Raw genomic sequence first — 20,060 nt, 5'->3', positions numbered from 1 at the left:
CGCCCCCCACCTCCAGCCCCCACCCCCGGTTTAGGGGTTTAGGACTTGTGACTCTCTGTATGTTCTCTGCTGATTCCAACACAAGCCATCATTTGACAGTCACAAGCTGAGGCCCTCCAGAAGGCAGAGAGCACCTGCAGCATGCAAGGGACACCTGCCATGTACAAAACACTTTGTTATTCTGTTTGGAGTCAAGGCCAAGGACACGCTGGCTTCCCTCCCCTGCTTAAGTTTCCCTGTTTCTAGAGCTCCATGCCAGGGAATATGGTGATCAGAGGATGACTGATGGATGCTCCAGCAGGATGCCTGTCCTACTGTGTAATAAGCTGTCCCTGTCACGTCCCCTTTCTGGGCAGGAAGGGCTTGGATACTGGCTTCGGCGTGGGGCTTTTATTGAAGGTCCAGGGATACCTAGACACTACCTGTGGCTTTAAATGGGAAAGGTGAGCCTGAGCAGATGAGCAACTGAGGCAGACCCGGGGTCCATCAAAGACAAGTGTGGTCTTCCATAGACACAAACCAGGAAGCCAGGCCAGTATCTCCAGGCCATGGGACTGAGGTAATGGAGCCTGAGCCAGGCTGGCTGGTCAGCCTTCCTGGGCTCTCATCTTCAGCCTGCAGCTTCAGGCCCTCTCCAGGCAAAACGTGACATATTTTCACCCCAATTGGAAAAAACAAAACAAACTCTCACCCACAGTCTAGTGAACCGAAGCCCCCCAGGTGGGATCCTGGCACCCTTATGATTCACAAGATCCTTTTGAATCTAAGCGATGCGCATGCCGCTCAGACACTGCTAGCTTCTTTTTGTCTCCAGAAAAAGATGAGGGCTGAGTACCCTTTCCACAGCAAAGTCTTCCTAATTCTGGCAGCTGGAAGGTCTTTCACACACATGTCTAACAATCTATAGCTCCCGCTATGGTGTGGGTATGAAATGTCTCCATAGGCTTACCGGTTTGAAACCTCTATTCCCAGCTGTCAGCACTGTAGGAAGCGAGGCCTCAGTGGAAATGCTGGAAAGGTGAGTCTTGGGTTATCACCTCACTTGTTTTAGCTTTGGCGCTCTCGCTCGCCCCCACCCCTCTGTCCCTCCATCCCATGCATGTGAGTGCCTGCTTGTGTGTTGTGTGTACATATGCATGAGTGCATATGCATGTGTGGGTGGGTGGGTGGGTGTTTCCTGATCTAACGAGATGTGAATAAGCCATCATGCTTCCTCAGAGACAGCCCTCCTCAGCCATTCTTTCCCAACGATGGACTGTAGATCCTCTGACCATGAGCCAAAACCAGTCCTTCCTCCCTTAAGTCACCTGCTTCTTGGCAGGTAACTGAGATGCCCCTTAGGCTGACATGCATAACTCACATGCGTTCCAGGAGGTGTACATATGCATGGTAAAGGGTCAGAGAGAGAGGGGGGAGGGAGGGAGAGAGAGAGAGAGGGAGAGAGAGGAAAGGAAGAAGGGAAAGAGAGAGAGAGGGAGCACCAAAACTAAATGAATTTCTGGAATGCAGGAGACCAGCAGGCGAGGTCCTGTGCAACACCCACATCCTCAGAGAGAGGCGAGGCCCAGAGGACGTGTGGTTTTCACTGAACACTGGGCAGAAGTCCTGGGCTCTAGCCCAGGCTCTTGCATTTGGCTTTGTTTTTTGCCAGGCCTTGTGGGACTGAGGCTACTTCCCAATGGGCATGCAAAAACAGTAGAAAGAGATCGATGTTCTCAGACGTGTCTCCTCCTATTTCAACTATATCCATGGCAACAAGGGGAGGCAGGCCCCAGCTCTTTCTGACACCCCCAGCACACGCTGGGATTGCTCTGTGATGTCAAGATGTCAATGCTTTCCCAACCATCTCCTCTTTCAGGGGCATCCTCTCCCTCCCACAACCTGGGATCGGACATGAGGTGGCCAGGGCTTTTTCCACTTACAGCAGCAAAGCTGCAGCCCAAGGTTTCCAGTCCAGCCGGGGAGCTGAGAACAGGGAGTGGGTGCCTCAACCAACCAAAGGAAGACCACACCCACACTCCCTTGGAAGTCAACTCTATTTTCTCTGGGTCCCATGGGAGGAAGAAGCAAGCTGTGTAGCCTGCAAAGAAAGGCAGCAGAAACCCTGTGGCCACCCTGCCCAGATCTCCAGTCAGGGCTTCCTGGTCAGCACTGGGCAGATTTCTTCTGACTCTGCCTAGTCAGAGTGACCACACAGCCACTCCTCAGAGATGGCGACTAACTGAGAGCCTGGCGCAGAGGAAGTCCTAATTAGATGGTACCCAGTGGTAACACACAGTGGTCACACAGCAGCCTTGACTTATTTCTGTCACTTCCAGCCTCTGTGACAGGCGATCATTTTAGATGTAATTGAGATGTCACACCTGCAGACTTTCTGGCAGCTCAGCAGGACCCACCATTCCCAGGATGCTCTCCTAAAGCCCTTCTCTCTGAGCTGACTTCCTCCCCTGCAGCTTGGACGCATCCTCCCCTGCCTCAGGCACTTGGAGCCTTTACCTTCTGTGTTATTTGCAAAGGGACCATTGAAGAGCTACAACAGCCCATTTCAGGTTTCTCCCTTGCTTTCTGAGCTGCCAAGGTTATGGAGCACACGGTACCTCACAGACCATCTGGCCCACGGACAAGGCATGACCACATTTTTTAATAGAATAAATGAGACTTTTATAAGCCTCTAATAGAAAAATCTCATTGTCCCATGAAACATAAGCATGAGCTGGCTTATAAAACTTAGCCCTCAGCTGCGTGTATAAATAAGTGTGTACAGACTGCAACGAAAATGCATTTCTTCTTTCTGGTAGGTCACACTCACTCACAAAGGGTTTGAAAAACTCTTCCTAGTCACACATGTTGTTAACAAAAAGTTCATGCGGAGAGGTAAAGCGAGTAGCTTTTAGTCACACAGCTTGTACGTGGCCAGAGAGTGAGAACTCTAGTTCTTTCTCTTTCCCGGGTGGGTGTTCTGCATCCAGAAGGTCAGTCCCCCTGGAGGAGACTGGCAGAGAGCACACAGCACCACCCCACAGGAGCTGGCCATGATGGGTCCCAGCTAGCAGGACTATGCACAGAGGAGGGCCAAGAAGGGAGGGGATGGCTTTGAACGTGCGGCCAAGGGTGTCCTGGACTCTCAAGAATGTTAAACATAATTACTAAATTAGGGTCTGAGTACTTCCTGCAGCCACTCTCAGATGAATTTGAGGCTAAGAAGCTCCGCAGTGTGGCAGGGATGGCCTTTCTTTGCAGGAGTGGGGCTAACAGAAGCTTGTGTCTGTGAGAACAAGCCAGGCAGGCCAATGGCCTCTCCATTCAGGTAGCAATTCTCCTTAGGGAACAGAAAGACTGCCTTCCTGTGTGGGAGGGGCTGACAGTCTTTGTTGTGGCTCCACTCAACCAAGCCATGGGTGCTGGGGACAGGAGGGGAAACATCCTTATTCCTCATTTCCAGTTGTGAAAACAGAGGTTCTAAGAGGTTAAGAGAGAGACTCAAGCAAGGTAAGAGAGCAAGCCAGTCGCCAAGCCCTGCAGGACTCACCCAGATGTCCCGATTCTCAGCCCCAACTTCTGAGGTTTACACACAGTGCTCGTGGCACGGCGTCAAGATGCAGACTCACGATGCCACATCTAGAAAACACTTGACCTTCTCCTTTAGCCAGACAAATTCCCAAACTGACCAAGATAGAGCAACCAACAGTTATCTTTTGACATTCATGATATTTAGATACAAGTGTGATCCCACTGGCACATCGGCTCTGTTAAATGGATGCTGTGCCACATCCCTTACATGTATGGAAACTGAGGTTCAGAGACGTTCAGCAACTTGGTGTATGTTGCACAGCTAGTTAACAAGTGGCAGAACCAAGATCCAAGCTGCTTTCTGTCTGATTCCAAGTTTCCTTCCCATCCCTTCCTTCCTTCAGGCCTTGTGGGCTGCCCTAAAATGCTATTAACAATCTTCTGGCCACTGGGTATCTATCCTTCTGCATGACTGACACTCAGTGAAGCAGGCAGAATTCTAATGCTTTCCCCCATACCCAGCTTTTCCCGTGGCAGTTATTTTGAGAGTTAGCTTGGGAAGGCACAAGATAAAAAAGGTGAATCTACGCAGCGGCACACACGCAATGAGGGACCCATGGACCTGTAGCATGTCACTGGGCAGGTACTCTGCAGAACTGCCCAGAAATAGAGACAGGTCACTGGGGAGTCACAGAGAATGCGAGCCAGTCTGGGCCTGAACAAGGGCACACAGAGGTGTGGGGGGACATGAAGTGTTTTATGAAGGTACATTTCAGGTCTTGCCTGCTCTGCCTTGGGTTTCAGCCTCCCCTTAGGGTGACTGGCCACCCTACATTACACTATAGGCCCACATCCCCAAATACCAGCTCACGGTGTAGATGCGTGTTAGATGACCAGGAGGAGCCAGGGTAGCCTACGCTGGTTTTCTGGGGGGGGGGCGCTCCACCTCCATGGGCTGCTTCTGATCTGATCTATTTGCCTGTATTGATATTGGTTCAGATTGACAGCAGTTCCTTGGGGATCTTGGCCCTGTCTTTTGACACACCGTGGTGGCAAAGAGGCTACTGAGAGGCAAGGCTAAAATGGGGAGGATGGCCCTTACAGATATGCCACCTCCACAAAGCAAGGGATGCTGGGATCTGGGAGAAGCCCATAATGCCAGGGCTTTACTGCGTACAGGCAGGCAGACTGTTCTTCCCTCCTGTCCAGGGATCTGGGTTAGCTACCTCTGAATCCCGTCTCTGACACTTACAAGTCGTGTATCCTTGGGCATGTTACTTTCCAAACCTTATTTCTCATCTGTAAGTGTGGGTAATATTTGAGAGTCCCCATCAAATGAACTAATGTATATAAAATATTTGGAATAGCTTCTAGCAAACCAGAGGATGCTTAACAAGGGTGATCTGGGACTGAAAAGCAGATCTACCATTCCAGCCATAGCGCTCTGATCCCCTTTGGGACATAGTGACAAAGAAGCATACTATAGTGAGCCTACAGAAAAGACAGGAGAGCGTACACAGCCCACACGGGCGGAGACGGGCACCTACTTTCTGAGTGCACATTCCAGTTCATTCTTCTGCTCGTGGGCTTCTTGGAGCTGAGCAAAGATTGTGGTGAGGAGGTCTTCGAAGTTGGACAGCAGGTGAGGCTCGTCCTTCTTCAGCTGCAGCCACAGCTGCCTGACATCACTTTCACTGTGAGGGAAGGAGAAACATTAGCAGGGCTCCTGGGGAAAACATGGGGGCTCCAGATGGGGGAGGGAAGACAGCTGGGAACCTCCTCCTCATCACCTTAGATTGCTGGAGTTTATGGGACAGAGTGGTCTCTGCATACTGCCTCCCTCCATCCCCACTAGGACCTAGGAGGCAGACTCAGCATGCCAGGACCATTCCCTGGTGCAATGTCAGAGTGTGGGCCCAGCAGCCTGACTCCTGTGCTGGTCTCTTATGCTGCTGCTTCTTTCCTCTGTGATGCTCATATTGGACTTGCTGTATCAAGCATGCATGGCAACGCACTTGCCAAGCATCGCAGTACTGCGAGGAGGTTGGAGGCACTTAGGCACTTCCAACACAGAGACGCTGAAGAGAGACGGTCACCCCGAGAAGGATATCCTCCCCGTTGAGAGCTAGACATGCTATTTTATGGATGGTAGGATATGATTGTCGCTGCTGGGAAGGTAGGCACATATGCAGCAGCACCCTGCTGGGGCCTGGAGGACTGGCAGGGGAAAGGAAGGGAAAGAGCGAGTCTGAAGGACATGAAGACGCAGACAGTGGCAAGCCAGACTCAGAGTATACAGGTACAGAGTGACAGGTCATGAGAATCCCCCAGAAATGGGCATGTGGGGGTGAGCCCACACCTACAGGAGCAGCAGAGAGACAGGCCAGGATGACCCTTGCCACCAAGAGGAGAATGTGGAGAGCCACACTTGAAAGTCTACAGCCATGACTGAAGTTCGTGAAAGACAAATCCAACTCATCCCCCACTAAATCCTAGAGCCAACAGGATCAGAGGGCAGGGCCAGGGACTCCCCCGATAAAGGAGAAAATTCTTCTCTCCATTGTAAACACTGTACTTTGGAAGCTTTGCTCAGAAGTGATGTTGTGTCAGGTCATTCCTCACAGATAGTGTCTCATGGCATAGACGTGACTCTCTGCATCCAACAGAAGCAACCACTGCTGGCTGAATCCACTCACTTCTTCACCCCTCTTTCCCCCTCTCCTCCCCCCTCTCCTTCCCTTTTGTCCTTCCTTTCCATCCTTTCTTGCTTCTAGCCCATTCAAACATCTACCTATTCATTGAGGCCATCCAATCAATTACCCATCCGCTCATCTATTCATCAGTTCTCCATCCATGCCTTCTTGGCCATGATGACCTGAAAACCCTCAGGCAAAATCAGTCTTTCTCCCCTTTTGCTGTTTTTATCAGGCCACCGCAATGTCAAAGTAATGGAGACAGGTCAAGTCTTTCAACTCTTGATGAAATATCAGAGCTTGCTAATTGGCAAAATCATTCCACCAGACCTCCAAGAAAAGCTGTGGGTCTGGATGCTCACTTCTGGAAGCTACCCCTTGTGTAACCACCAAGCATTGTAGGTTACAGAGGCCCAAGGAGGTAAACAAGTCCATTTCTCTGCTTCTAGAGAAACCCACACCCCTCTGTTGAGCAGTAGACAGCTTGGAAGCCATTCCAACCTGCTGCGTTGGTCTGTGGTTCTGTCATGACCTCAGGCTGCAGGGTGAGGTCACCCGACTGAGGATGGGAACACTGCCATCTTCTGTGTTGGCCTTCATACACCATTCTAGAAACCATCTTCCAGACATACTATTTTAATCTTAGTTCTACAGAGGCATTTGACAGGTCCCTCACCGTGACATCCAGTGAGCACTGACCTGAGACCCCTTCAAGAGGTACCCAACAGTCCCTGCTATTTCTGGCAGTGGCTTGCTCTTGGCAGTGCCCTCTCCCTTCTCTTCTCGCAGCAGGAGGCTTCATGGAGTTCCTGGCAGTGGTACCTGGCTCTGGACTCCTGTCCTTGGTGAAGCTGAGTCACAAGTGTGACTAATGAGTTTCCCCAGTGACTGCCTCTGTCTCTTCCCTCTCTGTCCTGAGCACCATCTTGGGCCTATTCACAGCCACCATTCCTGCTATTCTGCTGGTGGCAAGTTTCACTCCCTACCCACTAACCTTCTCCACCAGTTGACCGTCTCCGGGGCCTGGCTCCTTCCTGCCTCACAAACTCTTTTGCCAGATGTTTTCACCTGGGTTGTAATCAAGGTTCTTTTCTGCTGATCTTGCAGAGTCACCTTCCAGTCATTAAACCATTCCCACTTGTGGTAGTTTGGAAAAAAATGGCCCCTATAGGCTCACAGAGAGTGATACTATTAGGTACTATTAGGAGGTATGGCCTTGGAGTAGGTGTGGCTTTGTCAGAGGAGGAACATGATCAGGAAGTGGGCTTTTAGGTCCCAGAAGGTCAAGCCAGTTCTCTTCCTGTAGATCAAGATGTAGAGCTCTCAGCTCCTTCTCCGGCATCATGTCTGCCTGCATGCCACTGTGTTTCCCGCGATGACAATTACAGACTAAACCTCGGAACTGTAAGACACCCCAATTAAATATTTTTCTTTATGTGAGTTTCCATGGTTTTGATGTCTCTTCATGGCAACAGAAACCCTAAGACGCCATCTTTCATGAACATACACCCAAGCCACCTCAGATGAGGGGCATCCTTTCCAGGGTGAGTGGATCCAAGGTTGGAGATGATGAGGATGAACAGCAGGACGTGAGGACAGTGGAGAGCATGGGAGACAGTGAGGAGGCAAGTAAGGTGCTCAGTGTGACTTACTCTTCCAGAACTTTCTGGGCTCCGAGCCTCTCCATCAGCATCTGAAACTGTGCTTCCTCATCTTGGTCCAGGTCTCCCACATCCTTCTCCCCTCTAGACTGATACACTTTCTCCTCTTGGAGCTGGGCCACCTGCTGGCCAGCTTCGTCCTCTCTTTGGCTATTTTGACTGAAGAAGAAGTGACCTAGGAGAGTAGAGAGCAAGGACATAAATCAGACACCCTCAGCCCAGGGAGGACTTGGCTTCTGCTGTCTCCGGGATTCATTCGGAGGTCTGCCCTAGAGAAGCAAAAGGGGCTACCTCTATAGCAAGATCGGTGGACACCAAGTCTGAAGTTTGTGTTTTTGATCTTCCATTTGCATTCTGATAGAGAGGTCAGAGCCTGGAGGCAGTGGCTGGGAAGTAAGCTGGCTCTGTAGTGGATCTCTGAAATAGGTGTAGGACATGTGTCTTTGGAGGATGGAACTCAGTGGTAGAGCATTTGCCTAGCACAAGCAAGGCCCTGGGTTCAATCTCCATTACTACAACCAAAAAGAAGGAGAAGGAGGAGGAGGAGGAGGAGGAGGAGGACGAGGACGAGGACGAGGACGAGGAGGACAAGGAGGAGGAGGAGCATGTCTTTTCTGTTTCTGTAATAAGCAGTAAGGTTGTTCCCTCCAACACTTGCCAGCAGCCTGGCTTGGCATCCCCACTAACAACACCACCTCACACATACAGGCCACTTTCTCTATATTCACACTGGCTGGCAAGGCCGTAATCTGTCGTATCCCCTCAAATCAATAGTAAGTTCCAGGAAAGGGTCAGGGAAGGCATCTGTTATGTTTAAGGAAATCATACCAGCCTATGCAGGCAGCAGATAGATGGGGAATTTAGCTTACTGGTTCACCTTTTCTGAGGGTAGGATCTGTAGTCGTTACCACGTGCCCAGACCTTGGTCCTCTTTCCTGCTTGTGATCTTAAGAATGACACTGCTTATTCAAATCTAGAAGTTTCTCTGACAGCTGCTGCCTCTAAATGCAAAAAGACCCTAAACTCAAAAACCTCAGCTGGACTTAGGCTGGGCTCTCCAGTTAGCACACATTTTTGCTTTCTTACTTTGTCTCTCAAAGCAGGAAAGGGGCTGAAAGTCCTGACACCGCTTCCTGCTGATGCCAAACCTGCCTGAACTCCCATGTGGGAGCCTTAGCAGGGACAGCCCATGGGCACAGGGGATGCCATGGTACAAACAGTCAAGGTGGGCACATAAAAATAGCCTACTAACCTACTCCCCCCCACAACCCTGGGCTCTGTGCCCACAAAGAGAAAGCAGAAAAGCTTTGGAGACAGTCCAAACGGGTTGAAGGGAAGAGGAGCGCACATGACACAGCGGCAGGGAGGCTCCCAGCCCTGGGACCCCAGCAACCACCAGTACTTACTAAATCCAGTGGTGAACTCTTCTGGGGTCAGAAAGCCATTGCCATCAGCATCCAGCGCGTCAAACACATCTTCCAGGTCTTCCAGACTTAGGGGCAACTCCTTATGCAGCCTCTGAAAGCAATCCAGACTACATCTGTCCACATGTTGATGGTCATGGGGGCCTAAAGCTTGGCTCAGGCCTGCATCCACCATATTAGTGCAGAGATCCTCTGTTGGGCACCAACTAAGGTATCCAACAATTTTCTATGTGATTTATAAAAAAAATTCATATGCATGTGTGTACCTATTAGCATTTAATTCTCATAATACCCTTCTGTGGTACATACTATTCCTATTTTAAAATTGAAGTTTAAAGGTAAATTGCTAGCCTCAAGGTCATATACCCAAAAAGGTCAAACTTAGCTCTGACTTCAAAGTCAGAGCTTAGCGCTGTCAAGGGCCAGTGCTATCCAGGACTGACTCGGCTCTAGGTAAATGCCTTAGAGGATGTAATGTTCTGAAGCTACACGAGAGGGTTCACGCACAAAAACCCTGCATCTGGAAGCCACTCCCTCAAAGCAGGAGGGTGGGTAGGGCCTGGTGATACAGGCCTGGAATCCTAGCCACCAGGGAGGTTGAGGCAGGAGGATCCCAAGTTCAAGGCCAGCCTGGGTAACTTGCTGAGACTGTTTCAAAATAAAAAGTAAAAACAGGGCTGAGGATGTAGTTGAGTGGTAAAGAACTTGTGTAGCCTGCACAAGGACCCAGGTTTGACCCCTGGTGACCACCCTACCCCCATCCCCCTAATTAAAAAGTAGTAGGAATGGACAGAGACAGGGAGGGACAGGTTCACAGAGCCACCATGATAGGCCAGGTCAGTGGCACTGCTTCCTGGTCCTTTGTGCACCCTCTTTCCTGAGCTGTGTTGCCTCCCCAATGTGTGGGTCTTCCTTACTGGAGACCTCCTGTTCCAGGGCCCCAGGACTACTCTCATAAGTAGTTATAGACATGTTTTGTTCTTTAGCTCTGAGGATACTCCTTACTGCAAGTGACTCCCCGGCCCCAGTGTCGCACAACTGCCCCAGTTGCTCTGATTTGAACGTGAAATGTCCCCCCACAAGCTCATGAGGATTGAACCCTTGGTTCCCCCAGCTGATGGTGCTGTTTTAGGAGGTTGTGGGGGTCTAGCTGGTGGAGGTAGGTCACCGGGGAGGGCCTTGGGGGTTTAAAGCACCACCTCCTGACAGCATGAGGGATGAGGTAGCTGAGCTGTTGACACTTCCCTCTGGCGTCTGTCTGTCTGGCGTGAAATGGCCCCAGGCCAACGCAAGAGTCCTCCTGTACCTAACAATCCATCTCCAAGCGAGGATCCCCAAGAGACTTGTTACCTCTCAGCTGGCTCGCCTCCTTCCTCGGGAACCCAAGGGCCAGCAGCAGCACAAGCTACTCCTGTGCAAGTGACTGACAGCCTCGGCACATGCACGGCATGCACAGGACTTTGTAGGAAGGAAAGTGGGCACACGTGTATGTGGACAGCCGCTCAGAGTCCGCAGGTGTGACAGCCTGCCCGTGACACACCTGCACGGAGCACTGGGCTCACGGTCCTTTAGCTGATGAGCCATAAAGCCTCATTCGGCTGCGCATTAATGTCGGCGTTTAGGACACATTACCAAGTGGGAAGAGAGGCTGATGGGAAAGCCATTTGGAAGAACTGGATTAAATATGAATGGGCTTTTCAAGAAAGGAAGGAGAGGGAAATGTGTGCAAAGACTCTCTAGCAGCTCAGCTGTGTAGCGGGCCTCAACAGTCCATAAACCAGCTGTGGCAAGAAACACAGGGGGAGAATTCAGGGTAGGAGAGCGTTGATTTTGCAAGCAGGGTGCATATCCGCTGCTCCATTAGAAATGAAAGACATCCCCCCTGGAGGTGGGATGAAATTTCCCTAGCTCCCAACAACCGGATGCCAATGCTTTCTTTGGGATTAGATTTCCTCCCTCCCTAGTCAGCGGCAGCGGGCTGGATCTGGCAGGAAAGTGATGGCTTCCTTTATACTTCAGCTGGAAAGATGGGGAAGGAAACACCAAGTTCGGCAGGACCCTCAAGCTGCCTTCCACCCTCTACACCCAAACACAGAGAACACACAGGCGTGATACCGAGTTTGTTGATAGTGTAAACCCAGGGAAGATCGTTTAAACTCAGGCTCAGCCACCTTCCTGAAGCACAGGGTTGCACAGTTTCACACATGCCTGAGTGGTGCTCACATTGGAAAAGAAGTTGGAGCAGAGTCAGCCTCAAGGCCAGACGTGCACACAACCTGTGGGTACCCTTGGCTGTCGGATCACACCTGGGGTTTCTTGTTTTTTGGGTTTTGTTTTTTGTTTTTTGTTTTTTGTTTTTTTTGTTTGTTGTTTGTTTGTTTGTTTGTTTGCCTGTGCTTTGGATCAGCTATTCTGAGCATCCTTTGGAGAGTTGAGGCCACACCTGTCTCTGTCCCATGGTATGCTGTCATGTGCTTGGCTTTAGTAGATTGCTTGGTATAAATCAGGCCTTATCAAGCTCTGGGAATGAACCATTTCATTCTCAGGAGTACTTGAGAGGATGAGGGAGCAAGGTAGGAGTATTCAGTGCATGCCGCTCCTAGCTGATCCTGGTCACTGCCTAGTTTTGTACGGTCAGTGAAGTAAGAGTGGGTTTTTACATTTTAAAGGGGCTGGGAAAAGATCAGAGGAAGAGTCACAGAAACACACAAGAAATTACATAAAGTTTAAAAATCATTTCACAAGTGACTTTTTTTTGGAGTTTTGTACTTTTGCAATTTTGAAGTATTTGAACCCATGGGCTTAGAGATACTAGGCAAATGTTCTAATACTGAGCTACATCCCCAGAACCCTTTTAATTCTATTTCTGAGACAAGATTTCACTGAGTTACCTACTGGCTCTGAACCAACAGTTCTCCCACCTCAACCTCCTAGGTAGTTCGGTTGGCAGGTATGTGCCATCACACCCCATGCAGTTATGTTTGCATGGTGCTAGAGATCAAAGCTGGGGCCTCCTGAGTGCTAGCTAGACAGGCACTCTAGCAACTGAGCCCCAGCCACCTGTGTTATACCTAGTCCATCATGTTACTGTCACCAGGTCCTCGTCTTATGGAGTCACAGAGCCAGGGAAGGCAAAGAGCCCAACAGCAGGGAAGGGCTGAGCATGGAATGAACAGGCAGACACCAGGCTCCCTACACAGTACATACTGACAACCCCTCCAGAGCAAAGATGGGGACCTCTTTTCTGGAAAGAGGTTACTCCTGCCAGGTAGCCCATGTGCAGCAACAGGTGGGGACCCCCTCTCACCTGCATGTCTGTCCTGGCAATGAAGCCCTTGCCCTCGGAGTCACAGGTCTGGAAGAACTCCTGTGCTTTCTTCCACATGACACTCTCTTCCACATGGTCTGGCACCTCTGCCTCTAGCCTCTCTGGGTGGTCCAGCAGCTCCACCCAGGCTCCACTTCCCTGCTTCCCAGGACCTGGTGTCTGGGAGCTGGAGTCTTCTCTTCCACTGGGGGTGGCCATGAGACCTGTGGATTTCTTTGTTATTTTCAGAACCTGAACAGGGGAGATGGGAAACAGAGGGAGTGATGAGGGTGGAATGAGACAGAAACAAAGCAGGAGGGGAGAAAATCAAGGTGCAGAACTGGTCAGCTGGCATGTCCTGATATCTCTTAGCAACCAACGCCTGGTTATCAGCGCTCAGGATCTGTGTGATCTGCAGTGAAAGCTGATAGATCAGCCAGCCCATCAAATGAGAGAGACTCAAGAGAAAAGGGAAGAAGAAACACATGGACATTGGAAGGAGGTGGGCCTTAAAAAAAAAACCACAACACTGAAGGAGATGGATGGACACACAAGGAGGCAGGCAACGGATGCCCTACAGACTCTGAACTTATATAACCACACAACATGATGAACACACAAATTGTAGTATTTAACTACAATAGAAGCTACTCTACGCGATAGGGGATGAACTGAATCCTGAGTAACAAACACGGTTACATTTCAAAATAATCACACAAACATGAGAAACTGAGGGAGAACACATGGCACACGCTTCCACTTACATGAATTTGTTTATAGTTGTCCAACTTTATTATTGCATTTGATCACATTTGTGGAAAACGGAGACGGCCATAATAGGAAGATGTTGTAGGGTGTAGAGGGATGAGAAAGAGGCAAGGGGAAATTTAGGGGAGAGGCGAATATGATCACTGTCTTCATTTCATGAGAGTGACATCTGAATCCATGGCAGACTCACAGATTTCTCTACTAATTCAGTAGTCTCTCAGTATCCCTGAACTATTGCCCCAGATTCCTCACTGTGCTCAAAAATCCAGGAAAGCTCAAGTTTCTTATATAAAATGGGCTTGTATTTTATACATACACACACACACATATATACATATACATATATGTGTGTATGTGTATACATATATATAGGGGGGGGGAAGAGAGAGAGAACCACACACATTTTACTTATGTAGATTCATGGCCTCACAGTGTAGCCCAAGTTGACCTCATAGTCATAATTTTCCTGCCTCAGTCTCCCATGTGCTGGGACCACAGATGTTATCACCACACCTGTATCCTATCATATGCCATCTAGACATGGCTTATAATGCCTGTTACAGTGTGTTATGCAAACAGTCCTTACACTGTATCGTCTAGGGAAAAATGATGACAAAAGTTCACACTTATTCAGCACACATATTCTTCAATATTCCCCATGTTTAGTTGGATGGAGAACACTGATTCCATTCATGATACACATACACACACACACACACACACGTATGTATGTATATGCACACAACAATGTCAAAACTTATCAAGGTACAGACTTCAAAGGCATGCAGCTTATTGTACATCAATAACTCAATGAGTGTATTGAGAAGAAGGAGGGGGAAGAAGATGAGGAATTATTGTTGTGTTGGGACCACAGCCTCTGTCTCCTCAGGCCTAAATAATACAGCCTAGTCTACTGTCTGCATATGTGTATATATAATCTTATGTGTATAGTTGCCTTGTCTGCATGTATGTCTGTATACTACATGTGTGCAATGCCCATAGAGGCCAGAAGAGGGCACTGGATCCCCTGGAACTGGAGTTACAGATGGTTGCAATGGATCGCTTGGGACCAAACATGGGTCCTCTGACAGAGCAGCTGGTGCTGTGGACCACTAGCCATGCCCTTCCCTAGTCTACTGTATTTAACTGAAAACCCTTAGTCTTCCTTTGACATTCAACTCTGTCAAAGAGGAAAAAAATGGGGGCTGAAAATTAAGCAATTTCCCTGTGGAAACTTCCAGACTGTGCAGCCCCTAAGCCAGTGTTCTTCCACCTTCCTAATGCTGTGATCCTTCAATACAGCTCCTCACATTGTAGCAACCCTCAGCCATAAAATGATTTTCTTGTTACTTCGTAACTTTAATTTTGCTACTGTTATGAACTGTAACGAAAATCTAGTATGCAGGATAGCTGCTATATGACCCCAAAGGAATTGTGACCTACGGGAGAGAACCACTGCCCTAAGCACAAAGAAAGAAGTGGGGCAGAGCTCCCACAGAAGGCCACGTATCTACTGGCATCCAGCCTTCACTCCCTTCCCCTGAAGCCCCTACACTGATCTGAAGTCTTTGCACAGCTTGTGTGGATTTTCCCAGGGCAATGGGGGAACTCAATAACAGAAGCAAAGAGGAACCCTCTCCTGAGCTCAGCTGTCTCCCACATGGATGGAGCCCAAGGAAGCCTTAACCTTAGGGATAGTCAGGGTTCCTGTCCTCATGACTGTCCATTGGAGGAGTTGGTGAGGTAGCTCAGTGGGTAAATGCGGGTGCCTTGTGAATCTGAAGGTCAATTCCCAGGGCCCAGGTAAAGGGGGCAGGGGAGCACTGACTACACAAATCTGCCCTCCACACTCACACAGTGGCATGGGTACACGCACATGCCTACATGAAACTAATACATTTTTTAAATTCAAAGATATTTTTATCAGACCAAGAGACAATACAGTTACAAAAAACAAAAAGATAGGCTAAGTTCCACCCTCTCTTCCAGTCTTCCTTCCTCCCCCCCTTCTTTCTTTCTTCCTGACTGGAAACCAAACCCAGGGCCTTGCCCATGCTAAGCACACCCCATCACTGAATTAATTCCCTGAGCTGAACACACTTAGTGCCTGTCTGCAGCTGGGCTTCTATACCATTCTCCTCCAGAATAATTGCCTGTAAACACTTCCCATGCAGATGGAAGTGATCCAGTCCTTAAACATTTCTAGGGAGATTTCCCAGTTACCCAGAGTAATTCTAGCAGCTTAAGTGTGCAATCAGAAAGTTTGTAGATCAAACCTAAATCCCTCCTGAGGGGTTAAAGTGAATGTCTCCCCTAATCTGGCTCCAGCCTGTATTTCTCTCAACACCATACCTGCTGCCAACTTGAAGGCAGTCCCTGAGTCACACTGATTCCCCTCGAAGCCCTTCTGTAGCAAGCAGCTAGGAGATCAAAGCCCAGAGTATCCCCAAGAGCTGTTCAAATCTCATGAAGGATCCAGGTTTCAGTGAGAAGAGAATCCCATGTGCAGGGCTGAAGGCAGGCAGCTCCTGCCAAATGGCCCACCACACACACACACACACACACAGACACACACACACACAGACACACACACACACACACACACAGACACACAGACACACACACACACACACACACACACACACACACACACACACACACACAGACACACAGACACACACACACACACACACACACACACACACACACACACCCTGCTTTTCTGCTGGGGAGAGAATGAAGTGTGAAGTGGCCATCACACTTGAGCATCTGGGAGGTGACCCAGCAGAGGGGGGAGAGCGGAGGTGACCCAGCAGAGGGGGGAGAGCCAAGCTGCCCCAGGTCCTGCCTCCATCACTGCCTAGCTGTGTGACGCTGAGTTAGATGACATCTTCATGAGTCCCTCTTCCCATCTGTAAAATGCGGGAGATGGGGCAGGCAGAGCTGGGAAGCAAAACTACCATCAAAGAGAGAGAAGAGATTTGCTACACCTGGGTTTGCCTTTGTTCTGGGGACACGACAAGCTGACCTCCTTCATCAACATCTTCCTCCACTTCTCTAGGCTATTACCTGACCAGAGATGGCTGGTATCACTACTACCAAACTGGCTTCCTCCTTCTCAACTGTATTTCCAAAAGGCAGGCCTATGAAACACATACATGTATATCTATACACACATATGTAAGTATATGTAATACTGTATCTGTTAATAACCGTTCTGTTGCTAGGATGAAATGCCATGACCAAGGCCACTTACAGAGCGGGAAGTTTATTTTCACTTACAATTTCAGAGGCATAGGAATCCATCCTGGTGGGGAGGCATGGTAGCAAAAAGAGGTGGCCATGGCACCTGGAGCAAAAAGCTGAGAGCTCAGATCTTAAACCGCAAGCAAGCACAAAGGAGAGAGAGAAAAACAGAAATGGGAAAGGCTTGTCAGTCTCAACGTGACAGACCTCCTCCAGCAAGGCTGCACTTCCTAACCTCCCCAACATGAAGATACATATGTGTATGTGTGTGTGTGTATGTGTGTGCGCGTGTGTATGTGTGTATGTATATATGTTTATATATGTATATATACACATATGTATATATATATCTGTATATATATATATATTTGTGTATAAGTGACAGAGAGATAGAAAAAAGATAGATAGATAGATAGATAGATAGATACGTATCTTCATGTGGTTGTTCTCTATCCCCTATCTAAAGATGGAAAGACAGCAAACACACAAAGAGATAAAAGTCAAGACTGCTTAAGTAACACAGACTCTCCAGTTGAATGAAACATGATGAAGTGACCTCAGTCCTCCACCACCAGGAAGGGACAAGCCCTGTGAGGGTCAGGGGTGTGTAGGCACCTTTGATAAAGATCATCTTCCCCCTGGCAGGCTACTGTAGCTTTATGTAATCCTCCAGTCGGCATCCTTTCTCCTCAAATTAGGTCCAATTTCCGCGTTCTAGCCTCCAGGGAGACAGGGAACAGCTGTCTTACCTCTATAAAATAATTCTTCCAGGTTCGGACAGCTGTTCTTAAACATCCCCCTGTGCGCTCCCCTGATCTATTATAAGATACATTAAAGGCCCTTGCTAATGGCTTCAGGTCTCACCAAGATGGCTGCTATTCACCCTAATTCCTGTAATAATTAGTGGTTGTAAACCACTTTGAAGATAAAAGGCATTTTATAAGAGCTAAGTCCTATTATGATTAGCTTCCCAATACCTCCTCCTCTACCGATGCTGATGAGCACATCAAAGCCAAGCACAGTCCCAGTAAGCTATCTGCTGCCTAATTAGATGTGTTTCAAGGTGGCTGGTATATATTAAAGAAACTGCTGCAAAATTTATCAACATTAGAAGAGCAGCTGCTTTCTTCCTAATGTGAACAAGCTCTTTTCAAAGGCTGTCAGCGCTGATGCCTGCAAGACAGGAGCTCAGAGAAGCCTGAGTGCTAATACAGACTCCAGCTCTGGGAAAGGTGTTCTCGGCTGCCATCTTTGCACAACATCTTGTCAGCAGGGCTCTACGCACACCGCCTTTTGATTTTGCAAACGTGCTGGGATGTAAGCAAGAAAAGGCACACATTCTCTGGTTCCTAGTCGAGGACCATGCATATGATCATGGCTTTGCAGGGATTTACATCAGTGTGGTGCAGCTGATGAAGGTTAAGGTCCCAGACCAATAATAATGGATTAATGCTCCACTCAGGTGCTCTGAAACATTTGTGCACCATTGCTGGGCTCCTGGGTGCTCTCATGGCCTGAACCTGTCTGTGCTTCTTATAAACCTGATTCAGGCTACTGGAGGTACTTTGCCCACAGAGGCAGAGAGAAGAGTGCCTCAAGTTTCCCCAACACTTCTAAATAGCTTTCAGCCAGTGACTGGCCTGTGTGTGAGGGCCAGTCCCCTTGTCGCCATGAGGGTAAAGGAGAATTGTGAGTTACACTCCCAAACACTTGGCAAGACCAAAGACTGGAATTCTGGTCCAGTTCTTACTTCCTTTCTCCAACCTGCTCCCTTCCCTCTTCCTGAGCTCTCCTGGGCTCATTCCCTCTCCAAAGTACCCACATGAAAGTATCCCTCTCAAGCTGGGCTCCTGCAGTTCCATGCCAGGACAACTCTCCTGCCTCAACACTCAGGTACATTTTGCATATTTTCTCTGGAACTCATGCTTCCAGAGTCTCTCAGCTCCAAATCTTCCTTCCCAAGCCTCTATCCTTCAGCGATCGTTATTCAGGCCTTTGCCTTCAGGCCTGGGTCTGTGTTCCCAAAGTCTGTTCTCTCTTGTATTGTGATGTCCCAACTGTTTCTGAAAGGAAGTGATCGAGACTCTCTCTTGGGCCACACAAACATCATGACACCAGGCTGGCGCCATGGGAGATGAAGAAAAGAGTTTAGAAGCACTGTTTCCTTGGTGAGCTTTTACTGTAGCAAGAGAATGAGACACAAAGAAGGAGGTAGAAGATGTGATGAAAGCCATGTGTATGTGTGATGAGACCCCTCAAGGCACTACCCCAAAATGAAGCTCCACACCAATAAGTCTCCACACAATTTAACTCTGCCTTGGATCATTTACCTATTTCTATCTATCTATCTATCTATCTATCTATCTATCTATCTATCTATCTATCTACCTACCTACCTATCTCTGAGCTAGAGGAGAGCAGATATGTGTCATCTATCTATCTATCTATCTATCTATCTATCTATCTATCTATCTATCTACCTACCTACCTATCTCTGAGCTAGAGGAGAGCAGGTATGTGCCATGGCACATGTAGCAAGAGGACAACTTGCAGGAAGGAGCTGGTTCTTCTTCCACTGTGTAGTACACAGTGATTAACACCAGCTGTCAGGTGACTCTCATTTACCTAACTTGGATCAGAAGGTATTATCAAATGTTTAAGAAAAGTCGGCTGTCATGGAGATCATCCAAATGGGCAAATAATACCATTAGAGAGGCTTTCATTTAATTTGAGTTGCCCTGTCAGTATCAGGTTCCAAGCAGCGCCTCAAAATCCTGCTTCCAGAAGCTTAAGTAATCGTGTTAGTGGCAGACTATGGATTTAAACCTATGTCCTCTTTTAAAATCCCGGTCTGTCTGTCTCTCTCTCTCTCTGTAAAATGGGGCTATGAGATTTTACACTTGTGTTGACCATTAATACCTGCTATGTAATAAGCACAGCAGAGTAGGCGCTTATTTTGTGTACGTGTGCGTGTACATGTGCGCGTGCATGTGTGTGCGTACCTGAGTGCAGGTGCCCACAGAGGCCAGAATAGAGCACCTGAAGCCTTGAAGGGAGAGCTACAGGGAGTTATGGGCTGCTAGTTGTGGGTGCTGGGAACTGTGCTCTGGTCCGCTGCAAGAGGAGACAATGCTCTTAACCAATGAGAATCTCCCCGGCCTTGCAATTTCTAGTTTTATGCCTAGATGTAAACTCAAACCCAAGAGCACCCCTACAGTTTGGATGTGGTTTCTTCCCCCAAGGTTCACATGCTCAAACACTACTGAAAGATGGTGGAAGAGGCAGGCCTGGTGATGTGGTTAATACGCATCCCTCAGAATGGATCAGATCTAGTGTGAGTGGGTCCGTTTCCCCAGAGTAGACCACTATAAAAGAGTGCTGTGCCCTCTGTGGTCTGTGGCTCCTTCTGCAGTCTTGTGATATCCCTCCCTCCCTCCCACCCTCCCTCCCT

At 48.7% G+C, this 20,060-nt stretch overlaps 1 protein-coding gene across 6 annotated transcripts in view; it reads right to left on the bottom strand.

Annotated features, from left to right (window-relative positions):
* The window catches only part of Cracr2a (calcium release activated channel regulator 2A), a 94,269-nt gene that overhangs the window by 53,206 nt on the left and 21,003 nt on the right, over window positions 1–20,060 (bottom strand). For 5 of the 6 annotated variants that reach the window (XM_031383527.1, XM_031383526.1, XM_031383529.1 and 2 more), the window contains exons 2-5: window positions 12,596–12,847; window positions 9,271–9,382; window positions 7,856–8,039; window positions 5,058–5,204 (exon numbers count right to left, since the gene is read on the bottom strand). In XM_031383527.1, the coding sequence (XP_031239387.1) occupies window positions 5,058–5,204; window positions 7,856–8,039; window positions 9,271–9,382; window positions 12,596–12,814 (662 nt within the window). In that variant the 5' untranslated portion in view covers window positions 12,815–12,847. Of the gene's footprint in view, window positions 1–5,057; window positions 5,205–7,855; window positions 8,040–9,270; window positions 9,383–12,595; window positions 12,848–16,645; window positions 16,651–20,060 lie in introns of those variants that run through there. The other variant, XM_031383528.1, reaches the window with a different exon arrangement.

This window comes from Mastomys coucha, unplaced genomic scaffold, assembly GCF_008632895.1.
Source record: "Mastomys coucha isolate ucsf_1 unplaced genomic scaffold, UCSF_Mcou_1 pScaffold20, whole genome shotgun sequence".
Lineage (NCBI taxonomy): Eukaryota > Metazoa > Chordata > Mammalia > Rodentia > Muridae > Mastomys > Mastomys coucha.
Note: the sequence above shows the minus strand (reverse complement) of the source record. Positions and strands in the feature narration are given on the sequence as shown.